Raw genomic sequence first — 25188 nt, forward strand, 5'->3', positions numbered from 1 at the left:
TATTCTATTCTATTCTATTCTATTCTATTCTATTAATAATTTAATTATAATAAAATATATTAAACTTATATTTAGTTATATTATAATAATAATTAATTATATACTATATTCCATAGCCTTTCCTATGTCCTTAGGAGTTTTCCTCAATACAGAGTATCTTGGTCACCTGACATGAGATATTTTTTATTTTCAGTATAAATATTTTGAATATGAGTATCATTATGAGCACTTTTCAGATTGCCACCAGTTAAATTAAAATAATAAATGCATGTCTTATATCATCTTATACTCATCTTTATTCTTGATAAGAGGAAGAACATTGTAACAATCTGTAAGGCATTAAAGAAAGTACTACTGGAGTAGTAGCAGTAGCAGTAGTATCTGGTGGCTAGACCATTGTGCCACATCCCAAGAGACCAGAACTCTTTTTTAGACTGTGTTTTGTACATCCTTGACACACCACATCAGCTTCTTGAGTCCTGTTTTTTTTTAAACTGTGATGGAATTGCTTTGGTTACTAAAAAAGCCAAACAAATCTTTCCTCACTAGTGAAAAACACCATGTGAAAACAAGGTACTGTCCCTACTCACACAATGGGAATGAATCCATTGAATGCTGATGACAAAAAAGACGTGTCTATTCCAGCTCATTCTTAAAATTACTCTATTTTCCTCTTCCCTTTGGCTGTGTTGACTTTCACCCTGTGCCAGCCAGCACCGCCCCACCCGGGATACATGCAGGTCTACACTGAGGACCAGTCAGTTCCCAAGAGGTAAACACACATGTGCTAAAACTCTTTCTTTAGAATGGAAAAGGTTAAAGCTTTATCAGTAGACAAGTAGTTAATGGCTTATGACAAGAGTATGATTGTATAATAACCATTTTATAGCATTGCAGACAGCCTGCAATACAATATGCCTTCACCCCACTGGGACAGAATTTTGGTTGAAGTCACCTGTTGTGTAGTGACCGTGGCCCTTTGGGCTCTGTACATTTGGCAACTCCTCAGGTTCAAAGCAGGTAATAGATTATTCTACCCCATTTGAACCCCTTGGGCTCTTTTCCCTTTCCTTAAATATTTATGCATGACTGCTGACAAACATTATTACATCCACGTTGCATGCTTCTCAGACGGAAATATTTTTCTTCTTACAGCAATGTTTAAAGAACTACCCCAAACTTTGAATGCTGCTGTTAAACAGAATAGGATGACAAGCAATCTCTGGAGTGTTTTCATTGGAACATGTGTACCTGCTCATAATTCCTTTGATATAACTTTGAGAAATGTATTGACATTTTCTCACCCTTTTGGTAGAAGTTTGATTTATTTTCAAAAGAGAAAAATAAACCTCTAACTAGTCTAGTAAATTTTATTTTAAAAAGGAAACAATTACTTTGTTGATGCTTGTATGTTTGCATGCATCATATATCACCTGTTCATGTTTTCATTGGAACTTGCACTGCAGAAATATTTATTGAAAGCATATCAGAGACTTACATTTTCTATATCTGAAAATCAGGTCAATGTACTCTTGTAAAACATTTCTGTGTGCAGACTTGGAGCAGAAAGATGGTTAGTGTTTCCTCTCAGCAAAATACTCACTATATTGATGTGACACAAAACTATGCACAGATCTATATTCAAAATTCATTGAAAGAATCAAATAATCCTGGCTGCTTGTCAGTAGAGAGTCAGACATGATTTAAGACAAGGAAGCCTGAAGAAAAGTTTATACAAGGATTCATTAGGTTACAGTTACTTTAAGAGATTTATCATATGTTTGTAGGGATTGAGCCCAAGAAAGGACACAAAAGTAAACAGTGATTACTTAACATATGTCAGTAATAAACTGCTTTGGCTAATATCAGAATATGCTCAAAGCTTTGTTTGACTTGATGGAGCCAAACCCAGATGAAATGAGAGTTGAGTCTCAGTGCAGTGCAGGGATACCTCTGCTTGTGCCCCACAGATCTTCAGGCAAATGAGCTGCTAAGAAAGACATTTAAACTGCAGCTACTTCAGGGATAGAAAATGCCTCCATGCCCATGTGCATTGCTTGCTGTGCATAGTGGTAGAGTTTCTTCTGTATTCAGACTTCAGTCACAAGTATTAGCATCAACAGTTCCCATGGTGCTTGATTAAAACATGCTCAGCAGTTCATGGTGACACGGTATTACGGAAGAATAGAATAGTTTTAGTTTAGAAATATATACAGGCAAAAATCAGTGGGATTCTTGACATGATTAATGCCTGTAAAATTTAAAAGACAAAGAAGATGTTTTCTGAATCTTAAATAAAACCAGAAGAAGCCCATGACTTTAAGCCTGCGCAATAATAACTGCAGCCTGGTGAGTTACCACATGTGCAGTAGGTATGACTGCATAAGTCAGCTCAGGAATTTGCATTTGTGAAAGACAGGTTTCTCTCTGAAACAAAAAAAGCTTCATGAGACCTTGAATGGTAGGCTAAGAAGAGTTACCAGGAAGATCTAAATAGAGGCACAGCATTAACAGGTTCTGTGAGTGTCACACTGTTAAAGAGGAGCTCTTTCAGGGAATGCAAAGGTAAGGCTGATGCCCTTTGCTGTCATGGCAGCTCTGTTTGCACCTCCAGGGGAAATACTGGACTTTTTGCCCCACTGCTTTGTTGCTTTGTTACTTCCAAAGGAGCGTCAGCCCAGTCTTTTTCACCTCTCTCCTTGCACTCCTTTGCAGACCATGACCAGCATTGCCCCAGCTGGCTGCAGAAGCAGCTCCAGCACTGCTCCCACCTGAGGCTGTCCCAGACACTGCTCCTCAGCAGGCAGCCCATGGTCCAGGCATTTGCAGTGCAGCCCTGCTTCCTCCCTGGTTTTGGCATCCTTGATGCCAGGTGACCCAGCAGCCCTGCCTGGCTTGGCTGCTTTGTGTTTGTGCTCATAAAGCAAGGCCTTGGAGCTGTGCTGCAGGTTCCCCAGGGTCCTGGGGGCTCCCAGGCTGCCAGTCCAGAGCAGGTGGCTGAGCCCCAGGGTCACTCCTCTGCCACATGTCCCCATGAGCCACCCTGAGTGCCAGGCTGGTGAGACTGCTGCTGGGCAGTGCAGCAGCAACTGCGTGATCAGACACCCAGCTCCCACAGATCCAGATGTTCCCCACAGCTGCTAAGGGCTGCACAAATCTGGGCCACACAAATCTCAGTTGCTGGAGGAGATTTCCTTCCTGTAAGATTTCCAATGGAGAGGCAATGTGTTTTGAAAAACTGATGGCTAGGACAGACATTACCTAGCTACACTTCGATGTTATTCCACTATCATCAGAGACATCTGGCTGCAGTGGAGCTGAGACAGGCTGAAGCACAAGTGCTAAATAGCAATAACATGAGCAAAAGCTGAGCAAAGAGTGCCAAGAACAGAATTACCCCTGCCACGTGGCACAGCCCTTATAGTTTGAAACAATCTTCCAGTTACATGGATCCTATTAAAGAGTAAGAAGTTAAGCAATCCCTTTAGTTCAGTGAGAACATTAGAAATATACAATGACATGTGTTCTTGGCAGTGCTGCTTACTTTTGCATGTTCTATCTTTACTCTGTCAGTGTCTCAAAACACAGGCACTAAAATGTCAGATCAAATGGCAGTCCCCAAATCCAGTTTTCTGCATTATTTCAAACCATACACCCCACGCATAGGTGTGCAATTTCCACTGTGAACCTTGCTGGAAAGGATTCCAGCTCCATCGTTCACTTAGGGACCTGGTGAGACTGACTGTGAGGAAACCTTGCTCTGTGGAGATCCCCCTTGCTCTTGGATCCTTCTTTCTAAGACTGAGGTCCACCCACCCCTTCCTTGTTGCAATTTCTGCAGCAGAATACCCCTTAAGCCATTTGAGATTTGCCAGCCTCTTTTTTAAAAAAAGCTTAAGATTTTCAGAGTTTGCTCTAGAATATCATAATACCCAGGAAATACATAATATATTCAGAAATTTCTAAGATCTGAAATTTTTCTGCTATTGCTCAGACTGTGCCTTTTTGTTTCCTGAAGCTGTGGCAGCCAGTTCAATGACTATTTCAAAGAAAACTCACTATTTCTACCAAAAGACAGAATGAAAACCGTCACCTGTCCTGAAGTGGGTATAGAGGCTATGGCTGAGCTTGGGGCATGAGGTTTTTCTGTTTTATCCTACAATGCCTGTCTTAAATCATAGCATCTTTATCTGATTCTTGGATGTGTGACTACCCATGTCCTTATTATTGTTCAAGGCCCTTCAGCACTGGGAATCTGTGGCTTTGTTTTGACTTCTTGGTCCTATGGATTTCTGCAAAAGCAATTTGGGTGTTTAGGGGACTTAACAGTTTGAGCTCTTGGTAGACTGGAGAGCCACACTCCTGCTCATTCAGCATCTGCACAAACCTGTTCCCACATTCATTGTTTTGGAAATGCAAATTCACGTTTGGAAGCTTTGGCCCCACATTCATGCCATTGGTTTTAGGGGTAAGTGACCTTTGGGGTGAGATTGTGGGTCATATATTTTTTAGCCAAGATTCCAAAAATATCATGTTTCTTTCCTTCATCAAATTAAATAGATACATTATTTTACATACCCACTGATGAAGATATATATACAGACATATCTTGGCTCTTTATTTGCACAGGCACCCATGGAACTTCCGTGCTTCTGTCTCAACAGTGTCAGCTCTGGGGATGGAGCCTGTGTGTGCCCAGAGGAGTGGGTGGGATCTCCTTGTCATATAGCTCAGTACAGGCCAGGCAGCTGCCACTGTATCTGGGGGCACCTCCACCTTGGGAAATCCCTGACCTTTCCTACTGCTGAGATCTGCTCAGCAGGCTCAGATTTGTAAGCAGTGCCGTGGCTCTTCTTGTTTGGTGTGGCCGTATTTTTCACACATCTCAAAGGAATAAAACATCTGGGGAAGACATCACAGGTTTTGACAATCTGTGGCCTGTTGCTAGCCAATTTGGCTGTTGTTTGAATTCCCCTGTTTGAAGATCACAGTGACTTGAAAATCTGATTCAGGTCTCAGTCACCAGTGTTGCCGTGTCTGGATTTGCCCTGTGTTTAAGGACACCATCCACCTCAGCACTCTGCAGGACAATGCCTGCCTTCAGCTCCTGCTGCCACTGGCACCAGTCTTGGATGAGTCAAATTTCCTACATCTGGAATAGCACTGTCCTGGTTGACTCCCATTTCAGTCCCCTCTGCCACAGCATGGCACCTCTGCACTGCCCTGAGCTGGGAGGCTGCCAGCTCACCGAGCTGCAGGAACTCCAGAGCTGGTAAAATCCCCAGCTCCTTTTTTCCCAGGCCAACAACCCACAATGTGACAAGTGTGGCACACAGATTCTCCATCTTGTGTCACCTGTGTTTTTGTCAAATGATGTGACATGTTTGGTGAGAAGGATGTCAAAATATCTGCAGTGTACCCAGGAAAATATGCTTGGTGAGGACTGCTAGGTAAATGGAAAGTTCAGATCTTCCATGTTATTTCCCTTGTGACAGGATGGGCAGTACATCCAACAGACAATGATAGACTGAATGAGTTCATGACTGATTGGAACATTTGGGCAAAATGTTTCACAGAAGTTGGCTTAAATAAAATAATCATGGCTGGGATTTCAGCACTGGAAACAAAGAATTACGATGATTCTGTAATTTCCTTTGTTCACTGCTCTAGTGTTCTGCATTTGATTTGCTGTGAATTGCCTTAAAGAATAGATTTTAATAGCTATAGGTGTTAAAATACATGAGGTAAGAATGTTTGGACAGACATAATTAACTTGAAATCATAACAAACATTACTGAAATTACAAACCCTCAATTTTATTCTGTTTTCCTGAGGAAAGTTTATACTGTCCATTTGTCTGTTGTTCCACTTTCTTGGCACCTTTATTAACTTGCTGACCAGTTTCAACTAAATTTACTAGGTGGTTACACAACTGGAAGATCTGAAAACCTTCTGAGTTTTGCACATATCACTAGTTGGGTACAGAAGGCCAACCCTATAAATATCTCAAAGAGGAAAAGGAAAGGCGAGTTTTGCCATCAGTGAGGATGTTGAGGCCACATGGCCAGTGAGTCCAGTCTAGTCACTAAGATGCATAAACTACCCATGACATTTATCTCTTCTTCACCAGCTAACCAAATGGAGATGTGTATTTTATGTGCTAAGAATATAAAGATGGATCTAAGAGGTGAGAGGGGCTGAGACGTGATGGAGCATGAAGAGCATGGGGTCACAGTGCTAAATGTGTTGAGGAGGTTGGAAGAAAGGGCAGTCAGGTGCTGGGATTATGGAGGAGGTGATCTGGTTTATTGCCAGAAAAAGAGAGCACAGCATACAGCGTACACAACTTTTGTAACCCAATTACTTTTGTTCCAACAACGATGAAAAAATTTCCACTTGGCTCATAATTCATTGCTTTTCTACATTATGTCATGGTTATTTTCTTTCACACATCATGACAAAGGGCCTGGTTTTCTTCTTGTGTTTTGTTCTGTTTGGATCCTTTTTTGTTTGGTTTTATTTTGTTTTGTTTTGTTTTAATCTGGAGTGATCCTAATGACATTAAAATATTTAGAATAATTTGAGATTTGCATCAGTGGGAAAATTTTATTTCAGTTGGACTCTCTTTTCTAAGTCCAAAACCAAGTAGTATAAGCATATAAACCAACCCAAACCACTTTCAGATCAAGGCTTGAATAACTAAAAAGAAAAGAAATAAAGCTTGCATGAATGCATATGTGTTCATAGCAACTTGTTCTTGGCTTTTATCCCTCAGAGGGAAGGCAGGATCATCACAAAGATATTTAAATCCATGGGTGTAGAGGATTCATTCAAGACAGCTGAAAGACCTGGCTGATGCCCCTGTGGGATTCCTGTCACCTGTGGTGATGAAGAGAGGCCACAGAAAGCTGGAAAAAGGTTCATATAATGCTCACCTTTAAGAAAGGCAAAAAGGAGATCTGGAGAAGGCATAAGCCAGTCAGGCTTACCTCAGATGCTAGAAGCATTTTGGAACATATTCTCTTGGAGTCTATTTCCACGCATATGAGAGAGCAGATCATCAGGAACAGCATGGATTTACATGTAGGACCAATCTGACTGTCTGCCATATGAAATAATTGTATGGACACAACAGAAGAGTAACAAGATGCAATACACTTTGATTTATAGATGCCTTTCACACCACATCCCTCAGCATTCTTGTTTGGTAGGTGACGACATGTGGGCTGGGTGAATGAGCTGCTCCCTGGGCTGAAAATCACCTCAACAGCCAAGCTCAAAGGGTAGAGATCATGACTTGATCAGGATATTGTAAAAGTAGAGCAACTAGCTGGTCAATAATAGGGCAGAATTGTTCAGTGTCCTCATCCACCTGGTCCATGACACAGCAGGTTCTCTCAGCAAGAATGCCCACAATAGTGGATGTGGAATGGGGCAGAGGCATTGCTGACACTGTTAATGGCACAGCTTTCATGCAGAAGAACTTGAGAAAACTGAAGATCATTCCAACAGAAACCTTACGGTGTCCAACAGGAATAAGTGCTGGTCTCCGTGCCAGGGACATTGGTACAGAGCAGGAACTTGCTGGCTGAGGAGCAGGCCTGCTGGAAACTGCCTGGGAGGGACAGCAGATGCCAGGTTCAACATGAGCCAAGAGTGTGTGGTTCTCTGCAAACAAGGTGGAAGAGCAGCTGTGTTATGTGGAGGGAGACAGGTTGATGGACACTTTTACCCTGCCCTCCCTGGTCCTGCTGAGGCACCACTGGGCAGTACAAGCTTAGTTTTGCCACCTGCAAGCCAGGTTTACCAGGCTCAGGGAAACTGGAGAGGGTTCAGCAGGATGCAGTGAGGTCAGTGAGAGGCTTTGGACAGGTGGCTTGCAGGAAGCAAGGGGAAGAGCTGAACTTGTTCACTGTGCTGGAAAGGACACTGACAGCTGGGCTAGCAGCAGCCTCCAGATGAGAGGGAGTTGCAAAGGCCATCAAACCTAAACCATCTCAGTAGCACCAGAGGGTAAAGCAAGACACGACAGTCATAAACTGCAGTTTAAGACACTGAGATTGACCATGAAGAGAAATTCCTGGATTTAGAAAGATATCACATCACTGCAGCATGTCTCCTAGTGAGCTTAGGGAGCCTCTGTTTGGCCTAGATGCCTTCCAGAGGTTCCTTCCACCAGACTTTTGACACCTTTTCCTGCTAACCACCTTCTGGAAAGCATGGATCAGGTATGGTGCTGTAAGGCAGATCCCATCTTTGCAGCACAATGCATCCTTATTTGTTCATAGTAAGTTGTGTAGAAGGAAAATGTCATTGTATAATGGGAAACTGAGACCCTGTAGAAAACAAGATCCACAGAAAGTTAAGTAACTTGACATGAAAGCCTGTGCCAGAACACAGAAAATGCTCCAGGTTTCCTAAGCCCTCTCGGGACCCTGACCATAAACATGCTTTGAGTCAGTCCTGCTGATAGGACATAGTCAGCTGAAGCATGGTCTGAATTAGCAAAAGTTAGCAAAAACAGGATGTTTCAAGTCATAAGATGAAGCAAAAGTTTTCTGCCTGTGTGCTGCAATATTTTTTCTAAGTGTTGGCAGGTTTGTGAGGTAAATTTGTGTTAAGTTATAGCAGTAAGGTACATAAGAATGTAATAGGCTGCTCTTTTGGCTCTGGCCAGGGCTCTCCAGGCTCACCATGCTACCTTTAGATGCAGCCTGTATCAGCTGGGGTGCTCAGCCTGTGCCAGTCCAGCAGACAAAGGACTGCTCCCCATTAATTGTTCAAAAGTGTGTATTTTTATCCCCTGCTGTATTCTGTGGCGTTAGGTTACCGAGTCTGATTTCTGCCCGGGCATTAAGACACCAAAGATGATGCTTTATAATATTTGACAAAATTTCTAGGACTAAAACAGTGAAAATAGAAGAGATGGCAAAAGGTATGGGCTTTTAAGACTTCACTGACTTCAAAAATATCACTTGTAGCAGCTTAGAAGCTTGGGTTTAGATAAGCTTTACCTAACTGCTTTTATTTCATTTAGGAAAAAATATTCAGTGTGCTTCTATTGTCTCAGTGCTACTTCGTTTTTGAAAACAGATCCTTATGCTAAAAATAATTTTAATCTGGAAATATATTATTTTTTGCTTTCTGTGCAGTTAATTTTTGTGACTACAGTACTGAGACTGTGAACATTTCTGAAAGCAGTATAAATACCTTACTTTTGAACAGATTATAGTGGGTAAATATGACCCCTCCACAAAGGAATGTGCACCTGATACTGTGAATTGTATGTGTTTCCTTTTGTGCCCATTTCCCAAAAGTAAATGTAAGGTTTGTGAAAGATGTCAGATTATTAGACCAGATAAGAGGTCTGTGCTTGAAGCCAGAACTCTGTAGCTCAGGCAGCAGGAACACAAACTTTTCTGCAAAGCCTTCTACCCCAAATGCAGAGAATTTCAAGCACACATACTGAGATGCATCTGTGCCTGTCTGGGGCTGGGAGGAGAGTCAAGGTCCTGAACAACCTTTTAATAAAAACCAATCAGTTTATATCCTACTATTTAGCATTAGGATTCAGGATGCTTTCCATCAACTGTGGTTCCATGACTCAGCTCTCAGAGACCATGTAGAGGACATGTCCTCATGTCCTTTGCATTTCTTTCATGACATATAAACTGTGTTTTTCAGGACATGGTAAAGTCTTTCTGACAGCTCAGAGCTGATGCCAGTGCCTCCCAATTGAAAGATGTTTTTCTGCAGCTCTAAAATAACTAAAGTCTGTCTGACTTTGACATAAAGAATGTCAGCCCCTCTGACAGGACTGTGTCCATGAATGTAAATCACATGTTCTAGAAAGAACAACAAATAGTTAAATAATTGATGGTCGCTTGTAACACTGAAAGACAAAATTCTACAAGCAAACAGGAAAGACTGTGGATAGGATGTCACACCCACAGAACAGTTTTAACTCCCAATGAGGTCATGTGAATGTGTGAGAACTTCTATACTAAATGCATATCTTTCTGCTTTTACAAAACTACAGGTAATGCTCCAGTAGAAATCCACATCTGCTCCAGAGAAAGGAAAAAATCTACTTTAAAGACTCCCCAGATTCTGAATTCCAATGAAAATCTGGATTCTTTAGCATCACAGGTAATCTTAAAGTATTACTTAAACAGTTTCTGAGACTCTGCAATGTCCTGGGGAAAAAAAAAAAGGGGAGTGGAAATAGAAAACTGGGGCAGGAAATATATCTCATGTTTCTCAAAACTTTGCAAAAGAAAGCAAAATAAATGACCGAAACCTTTTCCAGTAGCATTCTTGGCATGTGTCTACTTTGCAGATGGCCTGAATTTCCAACAGTGATCATTTCATTTTGCTGGGGTTTGCTTGAACACAGCATCCCATTTCATATTTAACTGGCCTGCAATTTCCTCAGGCAGGTTCCTAGTTCACAGCAAATACCTCTGAGTGGAGGTGATGCTGACCCAGGGTACCAAATCAGTGAGAATGTCAAAGAGATCTGGAGGAGACTGGCATGAGGGTGATACTGACACCAACATGTTCAGAAGGATTAAGAGTGAAGCCTTTCCATTCTGTCAACATTTCTGTCCATCAAGAATCCAGATCTCTTGATTGAATGCCATATATGAAATCCATAAAATCTATAACCTCCATGTATGTCCATAACATGGAGAACTGAACATGACAAAGCATATTATAGAGACTGCTTCCCTTCTGCTCCTTCTGTGTTTCATTTCCTTATCACTAGTCCCAATTAAAAAAAAAAAAAAAAAAAAAAGAAGGAAAAAAAAAGAAGAAAAATACACCAGGTACAGTCCTGTTAAATAAGAGAAGTCCTTTCCTTGTGCACTTTTGTTTGACTACGGTACCTTCAACCCAGTGCTTCACCTGCTTGGATCCTTTCCTGAGAAAGCCTTGAGCTCAATATTACATTTTTCCAGTACATAACCTTCACTAAGTGGTTCAAGGTAATATATATAATATTACAGGTAGTTATTTCTGGTGCCAGTAGGGTGAGGCACACGGTTTTTCTGCTGTGGTCAGTAATGTGTGGGTTTGTTGGGAGCTGTGATGTCGGGCTGCCATCTAGTGAGCTGAGGGCTGCTTGGGGTGCTGGGGAATGGGAGCAGGAGGTGTTCATGTTAGTGACCCAGAGCCCTAGGTTTAAAAGGATTTGATTACTTTTAAATAGAAATATTTACTTGGGATCCAAGGTCATGCTAGAAGACAGAAGCAAGAATGTTGGTCCATCATGCATATACAGATGTTTTCAAGTCAAATGATATCATCTCCACTAATTATGAATGCAAATTTCCTTCCTCCCTATGCAACACATTCACTTTTCTTACCTACCATGTTCCAAGCGTTATCAACACTTCAAAGCTGCATGACAGAATTAATCTTGATTTTGGTAGCTTCCCAACAAAAATAATTTGACAACAATTCAGTTATTGAAACAATTCAATCGAGTTATTCATTGACAGGATTAAGAAACAGATCACTTGACCTGATGACTGACAGACTTTCTTCTCTTATTGTTATCTAGATAAACCTTCATATATCCTATGAATCTGTAGCTAGATGCCTCAACTTTGTGTTTAGACTTTAAAGATGCTGCAGACATTTAATCTGTATTCATTTGGAGCTAGCTAACTCAAATTGGATCTAACCAGTGCTTATAGCAACTCTTATTTGTATCTCCAGCAGCAGAATATATTTTTTTCTTTTAATTTTTTTTTCTTTATACATTTATTCCAAGCTGACACTCTGTATAATGTACTGAAGTGAGGATAATGTCATCAGTGCAGGTTATGAGCCCTGTGTTGAGAGGCATGATTGTTCCAGAGAACATTTCTCAAGTTCCTTTGATGGCCTTTCAAAGAATCCTGTTGTGGTTATTTAAGGAACAATGAAAGGTGCACAGAAGTTTATAGACTCAGAACTCAGTGACCTCAAGACGAAGGAGAGGTCCTGCTGCTGCTTCATGGCAGGGTGTGGAGAACAATGGGGCCAGGCTGTTTTTCAAGGTGTGCAGTTTTAGGATGAGTGCCCACAGAGTTAAGTGGCAATATGGGAAATTCCAGTTAGATAAGAGAATGTTTTTCCCCTTAACACTCTTCAAACATGAGCAGTTTTCTGAGGCAGTTCCACACACCTGACATTAACATAAACATTTTAGACAGCAAATTATTTGTATATTTTTATTTTATTATATATTTTTATTTTGTGTGAGAATGGTATGAAGTGGTGACTCTTCTTCCTTTTCTCTTTTTGTTTCTGTTGAATGACATTTTCCTCAGAGGCTGAAACTGTGAGCTCCAGGAAGGTTTCAATTATTGCAAGTAACACTCAAATCCTCAGCTCTGACTGGCCAGACAGAACATCACTGCTGCTGCAATCAGCACAGTGCAGATTATGAGAAAGCCAAATGTTTCAGAAGACTTTCAGGTGAGTCTTATTAGGACTAAAATAAGACTTGTAATAAGAGTCCACCAGCAGAAAAGACACTGTTCTTTCTCTTAACTGTACATAACACTACAAACACGTGCATAAATTTTGTCATTTAGCAGAGTTATTTAACTGTCCTCAAGGGTGCTACTCGTGGCATCACTGTTGGGTCTGTTCTCAGACCCGAGTGTAAATTTATCAGCTGTTTAGATGTGTACCTGAAATTTAATGTGAACATCATTTAATGTTTAAGTTAATAATTTATTTTTTACTAATTTAATAAAAGTGTGACATTATGAACCCATTGACACAAAGTTTGTGCTCTCTTGAATGGCTTCCTTTTTTACTCTGTTGTGTACTTTCAAGCAATGCTGGTTAAGTGTTCTTACTTTGCCCATTCAGTGTGTAGCACATGGGGTGATTTATTCAATTGCATTTGAATATTGCCTTTTTCTTCTGCTTGTCTCAGGCATCTGTGGCAGTAATGGCTACAGTGAGTCAGCTCTGTTTGGATGCCAACAAAACAGGATTTATCTACAATAATCTTGTCAATGCCACAACCAGGTAACTTTAGCTTTTGCCATTTTCTTTAGACATAGTCAACAGCATTTTCCCTTCTGTTTCAGGATGAAAGCAGTTCATGAACAAGTCAAAATTTTTGTGGCATTCAGCTCCAATTATCGGTGTAATTTCCAATTTATATGGATATGAACATTGCTGGATTCTTCTGCTTCAGAGAAAAGATGGGGGTAGGAAATGAGGAGCACTTCCCACTGGAGAACCAATCAGAGAGGAAGCTCAGAAACTGAACCTGTAGCTGTATAATGACAAATAAAGGTAAATTTTATCCCACTCATTATTTTGATGCAGCCTCATGAAAGCAATGGAGGTATTATCTTTGACTGGTAACATCTCACAGCCCAATGCTGCAATCCAGTCTGCTCCACTGAAATTAAACTCCTCTGTGATTCTGGTTTTGGCACAGAGAAGTAAATCCTGTGTGTTGTTGGATTTACTTAGACAGAATGAACAGCAGTATGAACCATAAATCCTAACTCATACACTTGTAATTGTCACAGATACAGTGCTGGCAAAATACCAGCCAACAAAACTAGAAATACAGGAAAATGTTCCTGGGCTTATTGGTGACCTCTGTACTGAAGTTCAGACACTGTTCAACATTTTAAGTAAGTCCTTTCTTCTTTTGAAAATTGCAGCTGGGAAAATTTTTAATGAATATTCACTGAAAATCTCCTTTGGGGAAAAAAACTCTTAGCTGGTTTTTATGCATGCTGATGACTGGTACAAGAAATGCAAATGTCAAATGAGCTGGATAATCTTATTTATACAAGAATGCAAACGTACATGTAATGGCCAAAATGCTTTTGGTTTTTGGGACCTTTTCAGATGTTTTATTTTCTAAAATAGAGGGTGTGTTGTCTCCTTGACCATAACTCTACAAACATCAGGATCAAGACCAAGTACACACTTTGCCTGAAATCTGAAGATAGCAAACATTTCAACTAAAATTACTACTACTGTCAGGTGTCAGCCAGGACATCCACCTCTGAACACAAGCAAATTGGATTACTCACTTGGGATTTTTCCAGAGGTCCATTACTTACACTCTGCAGTGCTTGGAGGATAAATTGGTATTGACCAGGAGAAAATAAAAAATAAAAATAAAAGAAATTATAGTTCTTCTGCTTCAATTGCTTCAGAAGCTGGTGGGTGTGGGATAGCTGAGCTTCAAGTATGCATTTCCCTGACATCACAAGAGTTTCACACCAGGCACCTGAAACCAGCAGACTTGTCCTCAGTCTCTCAGTGTAGGGAGAGAGAACTTAGACATCATAGTGGTGAACATCATTCAAATACAAGTCCACAGGGAAATGAATAATTCAATCCTCTCACCAGGGCTAGAAAAAGATGTGAAGAGATAAACCAAGTAACCTCACATACCTAGCACTGACAATAAAACTCAATGGATAACTCTTTAACTGGCCACTGACATTTCTGTTCACTTTTTCAGACAACAGTACTGTGGAAAAACAGTGTGATCATGTAATTAAAACTTTTGTCATAATGCCAGCATAACATAACACTCCCCTCAATACAGATAGATATTGAATGCACAGTTTGTCTTAAAAAAGTCCCAACAGATTGCTTTAATATTAAGTGCACATTTATGATATTTTATAGATATACAGTTACAGTAGTCTCACCTGATGATCAGAGCAGAGAGATCAAATCAATCTCTCTTGATCTCAAGTCAAAAGCATAACATCAATAACAAAGTCTATTATGTAATCCAGAATTTTGCTTCCTCACTTAAGCTACAATTGAGTGATTTAAATCACACAGATGAACTTTAATTTGGTAGAAATCTGCAAAAAAAAGCAGTCAAAAAAGTGGGATCTGAAGGCAAAAAGCCAGGCAGTCTCTTATCTTCTGACTTTGCACTAACAGTAAATATCTCTGGTGTGACTATTTCTTATTTAGAGTTATTAAAAGTCTGTCCATGTGGACTGTGTGCATATATTAGGATTTAGGATATTATTTTCCTCATTTACCAGTATTTTCCCCCAGAAGTGATGTTAAGCAGAGGGTAATAATTATTTTCACACTCCACCTCAGCAAAAATTGAAGATATCTCTTGACATTAATGGAAAAAGCAGGTGTTCTCAACTACCTATATATATTCTAAAAAAAAATCTAAACAAAAATGTGTAAATGCTGAATGTGTGCACGAGCATAGTGCAGGCTTCCCCAAAAGCACCAGCTTCTCTTATATCTGCTACCTATACCTACTTTTCTCTTTGCCTTGCAAAGGTTCATCAGACAGTGGCAGAGCTGGATTTGTCCTGTACCAGAATGACAAATTCTTCCAGGCCAGGGTTTATCAGAGTCTCCACTGATGGAGACAAAAACGAGTCATCTCTGGCAACATTGGTGGTGGAGTAGTGAGTAGTGCTGAAATAGCCTTCAGTCCCAGGGTAAGGAACCCCAGTGCCAGCTTGATCCAGAGGCTGCCTGGACCTACCACACTCCTCAGGACTTAGGGAGAGAGACTCCAGCTCATAGGAGTTGGGCTTTTATTTTTGCTTTGATTTTTGGCAATAACCAATTGACTGAGTTTGTGGGATGTATAGGTGATATAATTGAAGGGTGTTTAGATCAAGTGGCATAAAAAAATGTTCTTCAACTTCTTATATAACAGCTGATATGGCTGAATCAGTGCTGCTAAACCAGGACATTTGTGAGCAAAAGTGTATTCCATAAAATGTTACAGGAATATCAGAGTGGATTTGTCCTAGGGTGTATTAGTACTATATTAAGAATGAAAAAACCAGGTCTATGGAGGACAGTCTTTCTCTCCAGAAGTCTACCAAAATTTTGGAAAACAAGAAAAAGTCAACATGACTGGCATAGTCCAGTGTGGGGAATATTTCATTTTTCATTTCATTGCTATCTTTTAACTCCTACTTCCAGGTAAAACCAGATAAAACCATTGTGTGCTTTGATTTCCTCCACCAGGGACTGATTCCAGATGTTACTGCTTTCTTGCAGACAATGCTCTAGTGTGAGTATCAAACACCCTGAATTTTTAGGTAATATGTATTCACATTTGGCATGGTTTCTCCAGAAAACAGTAATTGTCTTCTTCTTACAATATTTAACAAAGTTTTTAAGCTCAAACACATACATATGACAGATCAGTAATCATCACCATGGAACCATACAGCTAAGTGATCCAGGAAATGTGTCACTTCTAAGGAAATTACTGAAACAAAATTTTTTACTCCTATTTTTATTAAAAAAAATTTACTGAACTACCTAATACCATGAATGGCTGTGTTCACTTCTTATTTGTAGTCCAAGCTGCTTGTTGGTCATTAAAAGCAGTTCTAGCTGCTGTACCCTGCAGAAGTATGTTTGAAAATGACTGCATGTCATCTAATGTGTGAGTGCATGAGCACCACTGTGCTGCAGGAGGGAAGGGAGGGTTCACTCCATTGTTTGCTTCCTGATCCAGCCTGGATTCAGCTCTGGTCAGCAGCAACAGCACTACCAAAAACTGAAAGCTGTTGTTTGGCTTCCACATAATTCAGCTGGCAGTTGTTTAATGCTTAGTCAGTGGAAGACTGAATCCTAATCATCTGAATAATTCACAGGAATTGGTAATTTCATTGGCAATCTTGACTGAGAAAGGCACATAAAGGAAGTTTAAAATGCTGTGGCACTGCCTTGTGCTGGGTCAATAACTCAGAGGATTTAGCATTAACTACTCTCCCTGCTTATATGTTTGTAGAAGCACTTGCTCTGTAAATATTAAGCTTTCAACCATAAAGTTTTATACATTACCCTATTTTGCTAACAAGACTATTTAGGAATGACTGCCTGTTTCTGATGTTTGTTATTCTTTCAGTATTTATTTCAGCCTCTCTAAACAAAACACACCCTGGATAAATTCACATATCTGTGGTCACTAACTTCAGCATGCCAGCATTTCAGAGGTCTTTTTTATTGTCTTCACAGAACAGCATTTCCATATTTGTACTGTTTACTTGTTTCTGTATTTCCCTTTATGTTATGCATGCCCTTTTTTGCACAAAGTGACTACATTCTAAATAAGATTCCCATCTGTTTATGTAAATGCAACAGCATTTTCTGTTTCACTGAATACATTTACTTGCTGCTTTATTGTCACAATGCAAACATAGACTGGTTTCAATTTATAATTATTTGTGATATCTAACCTTAGACCAAGAAGTCAAAATTCAGAATGCTCACCAGTATGAAAAGTTAAAAGCTGCTTTGTGAAGTCTGTGTCACCTTGCATTTTATTATGAATTATTTAATCTGCTATTTTGATGAATATTTGATTGGTATTGTTAAATCTCTTTTTGGTGTTTTTCACAAGCTTCTCTAATTTTGTGGTCCAGAATAATTCTGTGGAATCTAAAAATTCTGGCAGTGGCCAGCAATAATCATAATTTTACTAAAACATTCTTGTTTCTATGTGTAACCAGAAACTTTAAAAAGAAATTTACCTCATTTCTGATACAATTGGTTTTCTGGGCATTTCAGATAAAATATAAATATACAAAGCCTTTGGATTCTATTTCTTATATTGGTGTTGGATTGTCCATGGCTGGTGTGGTTATTACCATTTTGTTTCAAATACTCACTAGGTAAGAGGGAAGATGTTAAACTGCAAGTATTTTACACTAAGTTGCAATATTTTGTTCTGTATGTAGTTTTAAAAAGCAGCCAGTTTAGAACATATTGCAATATTATTGATTAGAGGATATTATTGATTCAAAAATAGCTAAATCACATAGCATGTCTTGGGACTTGCTGACACCTCTGTTACTTCCCTGGCCAGGCTCACAGACCCAGAGTGGTATTACTACTACACAGGTCTGGGATACATATTGAGCTCTTCAGTTCACTAACTCAAAACCAGGCTTTAAAAATGTGTCCCACAGTGTTCCACCAAAATTGTGATCTTCCCCCATACCCTGGTATTACAATATGTAAACAGTTATCTTTTTTCCTAGGCAGTAGCTGCTTGTGCTACCGTTTTATTGTGAATGACTTCATAAAAACACAATTGCAGCAAATTTTCTTGATGGACATGGCTGTGGTTAACAGTGTCCTGTGATTCCCCTCTGAACAATGAGCAGAGTCATGCCAGCAGAGCTGTAGTTATAATAGATTAATGCATGTTTCTCATCCTGCTTGCACTAATGCAGATTTGGAGAAATTCCATCAAGGTTTGTGTTTTTAAGACTGTAGGAGCTTCCAGCCCCTGTTTTTTAAATGCATTTATTTATGATAATGTTATATATATATATATATAAAAAGACATAAAAATACACATTTATATATATGCATACATATATAATGCCAAGGGACGTGGTGGACTCCCTGTCCCTGGAGGTGTTTTAGGAAAGACTGGACATGACAGTGTCAGGGTCTAATTGACATGGTAGTTTTTGGTCATAGGTTGGATTCAATGACCTTTGAGGTCTTTTCCAACCCAGTTGATTCTGTGATTCCATGATTCAGAGATAAGATGAAGTTTGGAAGTGGAGCTTTATTATTCTCTTGCACTTTGGAGAACAGTTAGAAGTACTTGTTTTATGCTACCTCACCTCCTAATACTGAAGAAAAGGATTCCAAAAAAAAGAGGGGAAAAAATAAAATGTATCCCAAACTTCTGTCAGTCAAGGCCAAGTCCTAAAAGGTGCTGCATAGTCTCTGTTCTCATCAAAGTCAGACAAAACTGATGGATTTGTTAAGCTGAGAGTAACGGTGTAATTCTGCAAACAACTTATTGTTTTGGTTTCTGTATTAAAGTTTCTCCTCTCTAAATTGCTTTTAGTATAAATGAAAATGAGAAAATATGTTACAATTTTTCTCATTTTTTTCTTCCTTTTTTCTCCTAAACATATCTCTACCAATAGGAAAACTTGACACTTATCTGTAAAATGGATGTTAGTGAGTCTCTGCTTTTCTTTGCTCATTTTTAAAATCAGCTTCATCTCTGGAACTGAAAATTAAACTTCCAGGAAGTGCAGTGATGATACCACCAGATGCTTCCAGCAATGCCTCCCTTATGGTGCCAGTTCCACCTCACTCACCTGTGACATGATGGATCCTCCTGGAGACTCCTGGTGTACAGCTGTGGCTGTCCTGCTGCACTGTTTTGTGTTGGCAGCATTGCTGTGGTCAGCACTCAGTTCTGCACTGTTGTACTGCTCAGAGCCATGAAGCTGCTGCCTGGACATTTCCTTGTAACCAGGTCAGTAATTGGATGGGGCAAGATTTAAAGCTGTCCTTAGGGCAACTTTTAGAGTGCAGAGTACATTCAGGGAGAGTTAGGAGATCAGCAGAGAGCAATTAGAATCAGTGTCTCTGGGTTAGTGCCATGTGATTTAATAATCTGTTGCTGCTCACATTACTGGTGTAATCTGAGCATTATGTTTTATCATTGTCCTGATAAAACACTGAAACTGATAGCTTGGTCACTGGCACAGCAGCACAGGCCTGTTGGGTGCAGGAGAAGTTTTCACAGTAATCAAGCATTCAACAATCTGCTTTTGACAACTAAGTAAAAAATCTTGCCGTTATGGTGATGGCATATGTGGACTTAAATCCATGATTTAGAAATTCCCAGCCAGAGCCTTGAATACATCCAAAAGCAACGAGTGCCTGATATTATCTGTTATATATCATATATTAATAAGCAAAGAACACATTCTAAAGTCAGTACAACAGTTAGCAGCAACACTGCAACTGAAAGGAAACTACCCAGAGAATGGAAAAATTCAGACAGATGCTGACAAGGTAAAGTGAAAATCTCAGCCTGTTTCAACAAACTTTTCTAATACAGTGTACAGGGACAGCAGTCTTTCCATGTTGTGCATTCAGCTTTGGTGTTATATTGTTTCTGATGGCACCCACCAAGTAGTTTTCAATCCTTATTGTTCCATTTTTATGTCTTGCATTTGTAGAGGCAATTCCTTGGAAACATTTGAAATTTGGACTGCACATGCAAGCCAGAAAAAGTTCAGCAAACACTGCCTGGCTACGTGGCACCGTGCTCCTTTGATATGTAGTTGAATGACAGCACAGCATTATGTGCTTCTGTGTGTCCTGTGACATTCTAACTCACTGCTTTTGGATCTCCTTTGAGAGCACAGTCATGAGACCATGAGACCATGGCAATCTGGAAGGTCTCTATTAGGGATGAAGGATGAACAGGCTTTGAGGAGCATGTTTATTAGCAGGATAAGAAGTTTTGCATGAGGGTGCTCCCCATGAGATGTGATGCCTAGTGTGAGCTGGTAGGCAGGAGATGTGGAAGACAAGTGAAGCGAAGGGATTGAGGAGGTAAACCTGACAGCCAAGATTCTTGTAGGGCAAAAGTTACACTCTGCATCAATCTGGTATGAAATGTAATGGAGTTTGGTACAAAATGTTCCTGAATTATTTTCTCACTGCTGACCAGAAGGCAGGGTTGAAAAGATGTGATAAGGGAGCCCACTACAGCCAAGGAAGGAGCTTGCTGTTTTATCACTGGTGTTGGCTCAGGAAGCTCGGCTGAAGCTCTTTGATGGCAAGAACCAGCAAGTCATGAACATGAACTGTCCTCAGAAAAACAGTGCTCACAACCCTCAATCATGCCTTTTGTCTGGGTTACAGAAAACCCCTTTAACTTAGTACAAGGCAGGTGAAACATACGGAATTTAGGGGGCAAGAAGCTATTTGTGTGGAAGAGAGCTATGCCCCTGCAACCAAACAATAAATTGCTAATGTCTCTTTTATTAATTAGGAATCCCTGCCACAGTAGTTGCAATAACACTGCAACTGTTATTGCTACTGTCAGAGAAGGAAAAGCTCTAAACTACCAAGGAAGAATTTTAAGTCCACATACTATTACAACACTTGCTATCCCAGGCCTTTTGTGATGGCTTATTATTAATAGAATTCTAGAAGCATTGTTGGTACGCTATTTTGTACTTCTAAGTAGCCAAAAGAAATAAAACTATTCACTCAACCTAGATATTCACTAGAAGGAAACACATTTCTCCTTACTAAAGATCTAGGGTATTGGATCTACATCTGCCTTGAATCTTGCAAGACTGTGCAGTCCTCTGTGAATTGAAATGCAAACTGCAGACACCCACAGCCTAACTGATACTCCACCCCTTCACTTAAGTGCATAACTACATTTCAGTACCTACATTTAATGTATTAAAGTAATTAAATTAATGCACTGAAAAAGACATACCTCACATGTATTTAAAATCTGGCCATAATAACTATATTCTTATTTCCCCTGTGTTTTTGGCATAAGTATTCATTGGAGTGCTCATACACCAAAGCAGGCTATCAGGCTTACAATGTACCTTGGCAGTAGTGGATGATACAAAAGAAAGGCAGACTTGTTCAGGAAATGTAAACACAAACCCCCTTCCAGATGGTGATCATGTTGTGATACACATTTAGGACGTGTGGACTTCTGACATGAGATTATTGGAAAATGAAAAAGAAAAGAGGTAGATGTTATTACAGGATAACTCTCCTCTTCTGAAGTTGTCCCTGTTTTTCTTCAGCCTTTTTCCACTAGGTCTCCCCAACTACTCTTTACTGTAAAATATATCCTAAAGATAAATGCACATATGGTGGCCAGATTTCTACTTGGTTAATTATAACACACCTTATTATTTCTCTGTGAATTTTGTTTGATGCATCATTTTGCATTCCCCAGAGAAGAGAAGCATGATTGAAGGTCCTCATTTCACAAGGAATAGCTGCCTTTCAGAGCTAAGTTGACAAGACCTAGAAAGCACTATAAAGTCTTTCAGGATAGACAGTGGAATATTATTTTGTTTTGTTTTGGTGTTCTGAATAATGTATCTAATGTATCTTTTGAAACTACCTCTCTTTATATTCAAAGTTGCTAAAATTTTAGCACTGGCTAAAATTAGATTTCAGTGTGTAAAAGCCCATGTTGTGATCATTCCTCTTGCCAATAGCACTCATACTCCTCCATACATCTTGATCTTCATCAGGATCAGTATCTCTATGGTATGGAAGAAGATTAATTTGGTAAGGTGAGATGGCACAGGACTCCTCACAGGATTTAAAACTGAACAGGAAACAGAAATACATTTATTTAAAAACATGAGACTTTTTTTTTTTTTTGACTCAGGATTCTCCTGTTTAATCCTTGAAATGAGAATTTAGAAAACTGGTATAGAAATGTTAAAGTCTTTATTCCTTCCCTTTATGTGAATCTGACTGAAGTGCTGATATGGCACACCACATTTAATGCTTATGGCATCTTCAGCCAGGTCTTATCTTCATCCTATCCAGATGAGAGTAATAATATGATCCTGAGCCAGGCTCCTGACACATGCTAACTAATCCATTACAATGTGCAAATGAGGCATCTATAGTTGGGAATCGTCTACAGGGAATTGTTTTCCTATTGAAAGTACTTCTTTTATTTTGAGTTATTGATGTAATTGTTAGCAGTTACCAAAAAACAACTTATGGTTGTTTTTCAAATTAAGTCACATTGACTAATCTTTTCTGGTTTTAAGAGCAAAATATTTAGTCCACACTTTCATTTCCTCTACAAGGACTCCAGATTTATATTCTGTTCACTTTCAGAACACCATTCTTCAAAAAAAAAAAGTTCCCAAAGTGTTTCTTGTTTTCAAGGTACCACTGTATCTGCATTCAAAAACATAAAATGTTTCAAAATCACAGCCTGAAAAACATTCACAGGAAACTTTCAGATCAACCCAGACTTTTTCGGACAGTATTTTCTTGTCTACCTTCCCTAACTGGAACTAGAAACCTGCGAGTATGTGAAATACAGTCCTGCATTGTTCATGGTTTGTTTCATGCAGCTCTCACAGGTACCTCGAATGACAGACACACTTCTTCAGCAGCAGGTCGCTGGAAACAGAACATAAGCTGAGACCACAAGGAGCCAGGAGCAGGAGCACGTGCTGGCAGGACAGTGTGACTGCAAATCAGCCAGGCAGCACCAGAGCCTCTCGGTACTCCTTGTATTCCATGGTCTTTGCAAGGACCTGAGCTAAGGACAGTTTTATACTCCAGTACACACATATAGAAGTTGATCTCTTTATGCTCTTTGAATATTCCAGGCCCATTGGACATGGCCAATGCACTGCAGCTCTCCTCTCCCTTTCATAAGCAAAAATTCAATTTAATTAGAAACCAAAGGGTATATATCAACAAACAGCAGTTATAAATACACTGCAAATTACACATGAGAGTGTCACAAATTACATATTTCTGAGTGTCTTCACAGAAGTGTTCCAGCACTCCTGGAAAGTCCTCCATGTTTTAGAAATCCACGTTCTCTTATTAGGCAGAAAATAAGTGTACTGTAGCACTGACAAACCTCTAAGAAGAGCAGTCACATCAGAAGCAAGGCTGAAGTTCATCACTACTGCTCCAGAAAAAAGCAGAGAAGGTTATTAAAAGTTACGTAGGACAGGTAGTTAATACTTTTTTTTTTTTTTAATAGGAAGTTCATGTATCTGTGGGCATCCATTTTTTATTTGTAAATCTGATGTATAATGCTTGCTTTTGAAAATTCCTCCAATTTCCTCCAGAAATTTTACTTTAGAAATTTGTGTGGTTTAGGAAGGATGATATTTGATTGTGTTGTAGAACAAAGCTAGGCACCGTGAGGATAACTCCTTGAGGGATAATATTTTCTACTCATTGATATTTTTTCCCTACAAACAAAAGTATTCTCTAAAGAACATCCCATTTAATTTTGAACCACTTAAAAAAATAATAAAAATATTGATTCCATATTAATCCAAAAAACAAGCAAAAAAAAAAACCCAAGAAGAATTTGAAGTATGGAATTGGAAGGGCTGGCTTCTTCTACTAATTAAGCATCCTGTCTCTAAGTATTTCAGGTGTGAATAAAATACTGTTATTGCTGACACTGAACATGTCTTGCTTAATATAAAACATTTTCAGCACAAAGCCCTCCCCGCCCCCCTTATAGATTTTCTTTCATCTAGGGAATCCTAATTTCAGAAATGGAACAAACTAAAATGATCTTTTTCAGGTTATATGCTAAATGATTACAGGAACAATAGTTCAGCTCTTATCTACACGTGGAATATATTTATCTTCACAATACAGTGAACTTTGGTAATGTTTGTGACATGCGGGCTTTAAGGGTCATGAATTTTCTTGTTCTCACTTTGGAAACACTGCTTTGATAAAGAAATGGATTGGAGAAGGATTGAATCATCAGTACAAAGGTATGCAATACAAGTGGCAGAAAGTATAATGTATAGAAATGTCCAGTTTTCCAGATACTTCCTCTATTTTTTAAAGTTTTTTTTCATTGAAAATAGCCAAATATTTTCTAAATACTTGGTAGCATTTAGCAAAGAAGCCTCCTGAACTATGCCCCTCCTCGTCCTTGAAATGTTTAGAATTAAAATCTTGATTAAAATCTTAGATTTGTATCGTCTTCATCTTTTCTCACTTCGTTTTCGTTTTCAAATTCTCACCTCCATCTCCAACATGCTTACTGCTGGTTGGACCCTCCTCTAGGCAGGGACAAAGCTCTCTGAAAAGGACAGATACTACAAAAATTAAACAACGCCTACATTTTTTCTTGTCCCAGCAGAAAACACTACTTGGAAGCTTTTCTTGTTAAGATACTAAAGGAAAAGGTGTCTCTTCAGAGGCATCTTTAACTGCAGGAAATATGTAAGCACAGTTGTGTTTTAGGTAGTTCTGCATAGGCACCTCTCTCGCAAGCAGAAATCCCAACTATCCCCGAGCAATGCGCGGCCCACTTCCAGTAACCCTGGGAGAGGCACCCTTAGGAATTCATTCCTACACCTTCCATTGACAAAACTCAGGAAATTAGCTGCGGATTCATGTTTTTTTCACTCTTAGGGGGTTAAACTCTGAATGCAAGACAGGGGAGTGTGAGGGTGTGTGCGGGTATGATAGTAATGAATGCCTGGATGTGACCATTCAAGAGTGAGTGGCTCCTGTGTGGGCGTGTATAACAAGTCCAACAAGCAAAGTTGAATTTTACGGCCGCTTTTTGCTCCGAGTACCGCCAGCTGCGAAGGCCAAGGCTCGTTTTTCGAAAGAAACCCTCCGTCAGAGCTCTGCCTCGCCATG

The 25188-nt window shown here is 39.5% G+C and overlaps 1 protein-coding gene across 1 annotated transcript; it reads left to right on the forward strand.

Moving 5' to 3' along the window:
* Positions 1-7406: 7406 nt before the first annotated feature.
* ADGRG7 (adhesion G protein-coupled receptor G7) lies at positions 7407-25155 on the forward strand. Its single transcript, XM_033515001.1, is given in 17 exon segments — positions 7407-7566; positions 12321-12383; positions 12386-12468; positions 12938-13032; positions 13339-13457; positions 13548-13659; positions 14685-14686; positions 15301-15510; positions 17366-17663; positions 18942-19231; positions 19234-19296; positions 20813-20847; positions 20850-20937; positions 21972-22034; positions 22037-22092; positions 22604-22672; positions 22675-25155. Coding segments are annotated over 17 exon segments (1977 nt in total). The 3' UTR covers positions 22846-25155.
* Positions 25156-25188: the final 33 nt, after the last annotated feature.

The sequence above is a fragment of the Parus major genome, chromosome 1 (assembly GCF_001522545.3).
Source record: "Parus major isolate Abel chromosome 1, Parus_major1.1, whole genome shotgun sequence".
NCBI lineage: Eukaryota > Metazoa > Chordata > Aves > Passeriformes > Paridae > Parus > Parus major.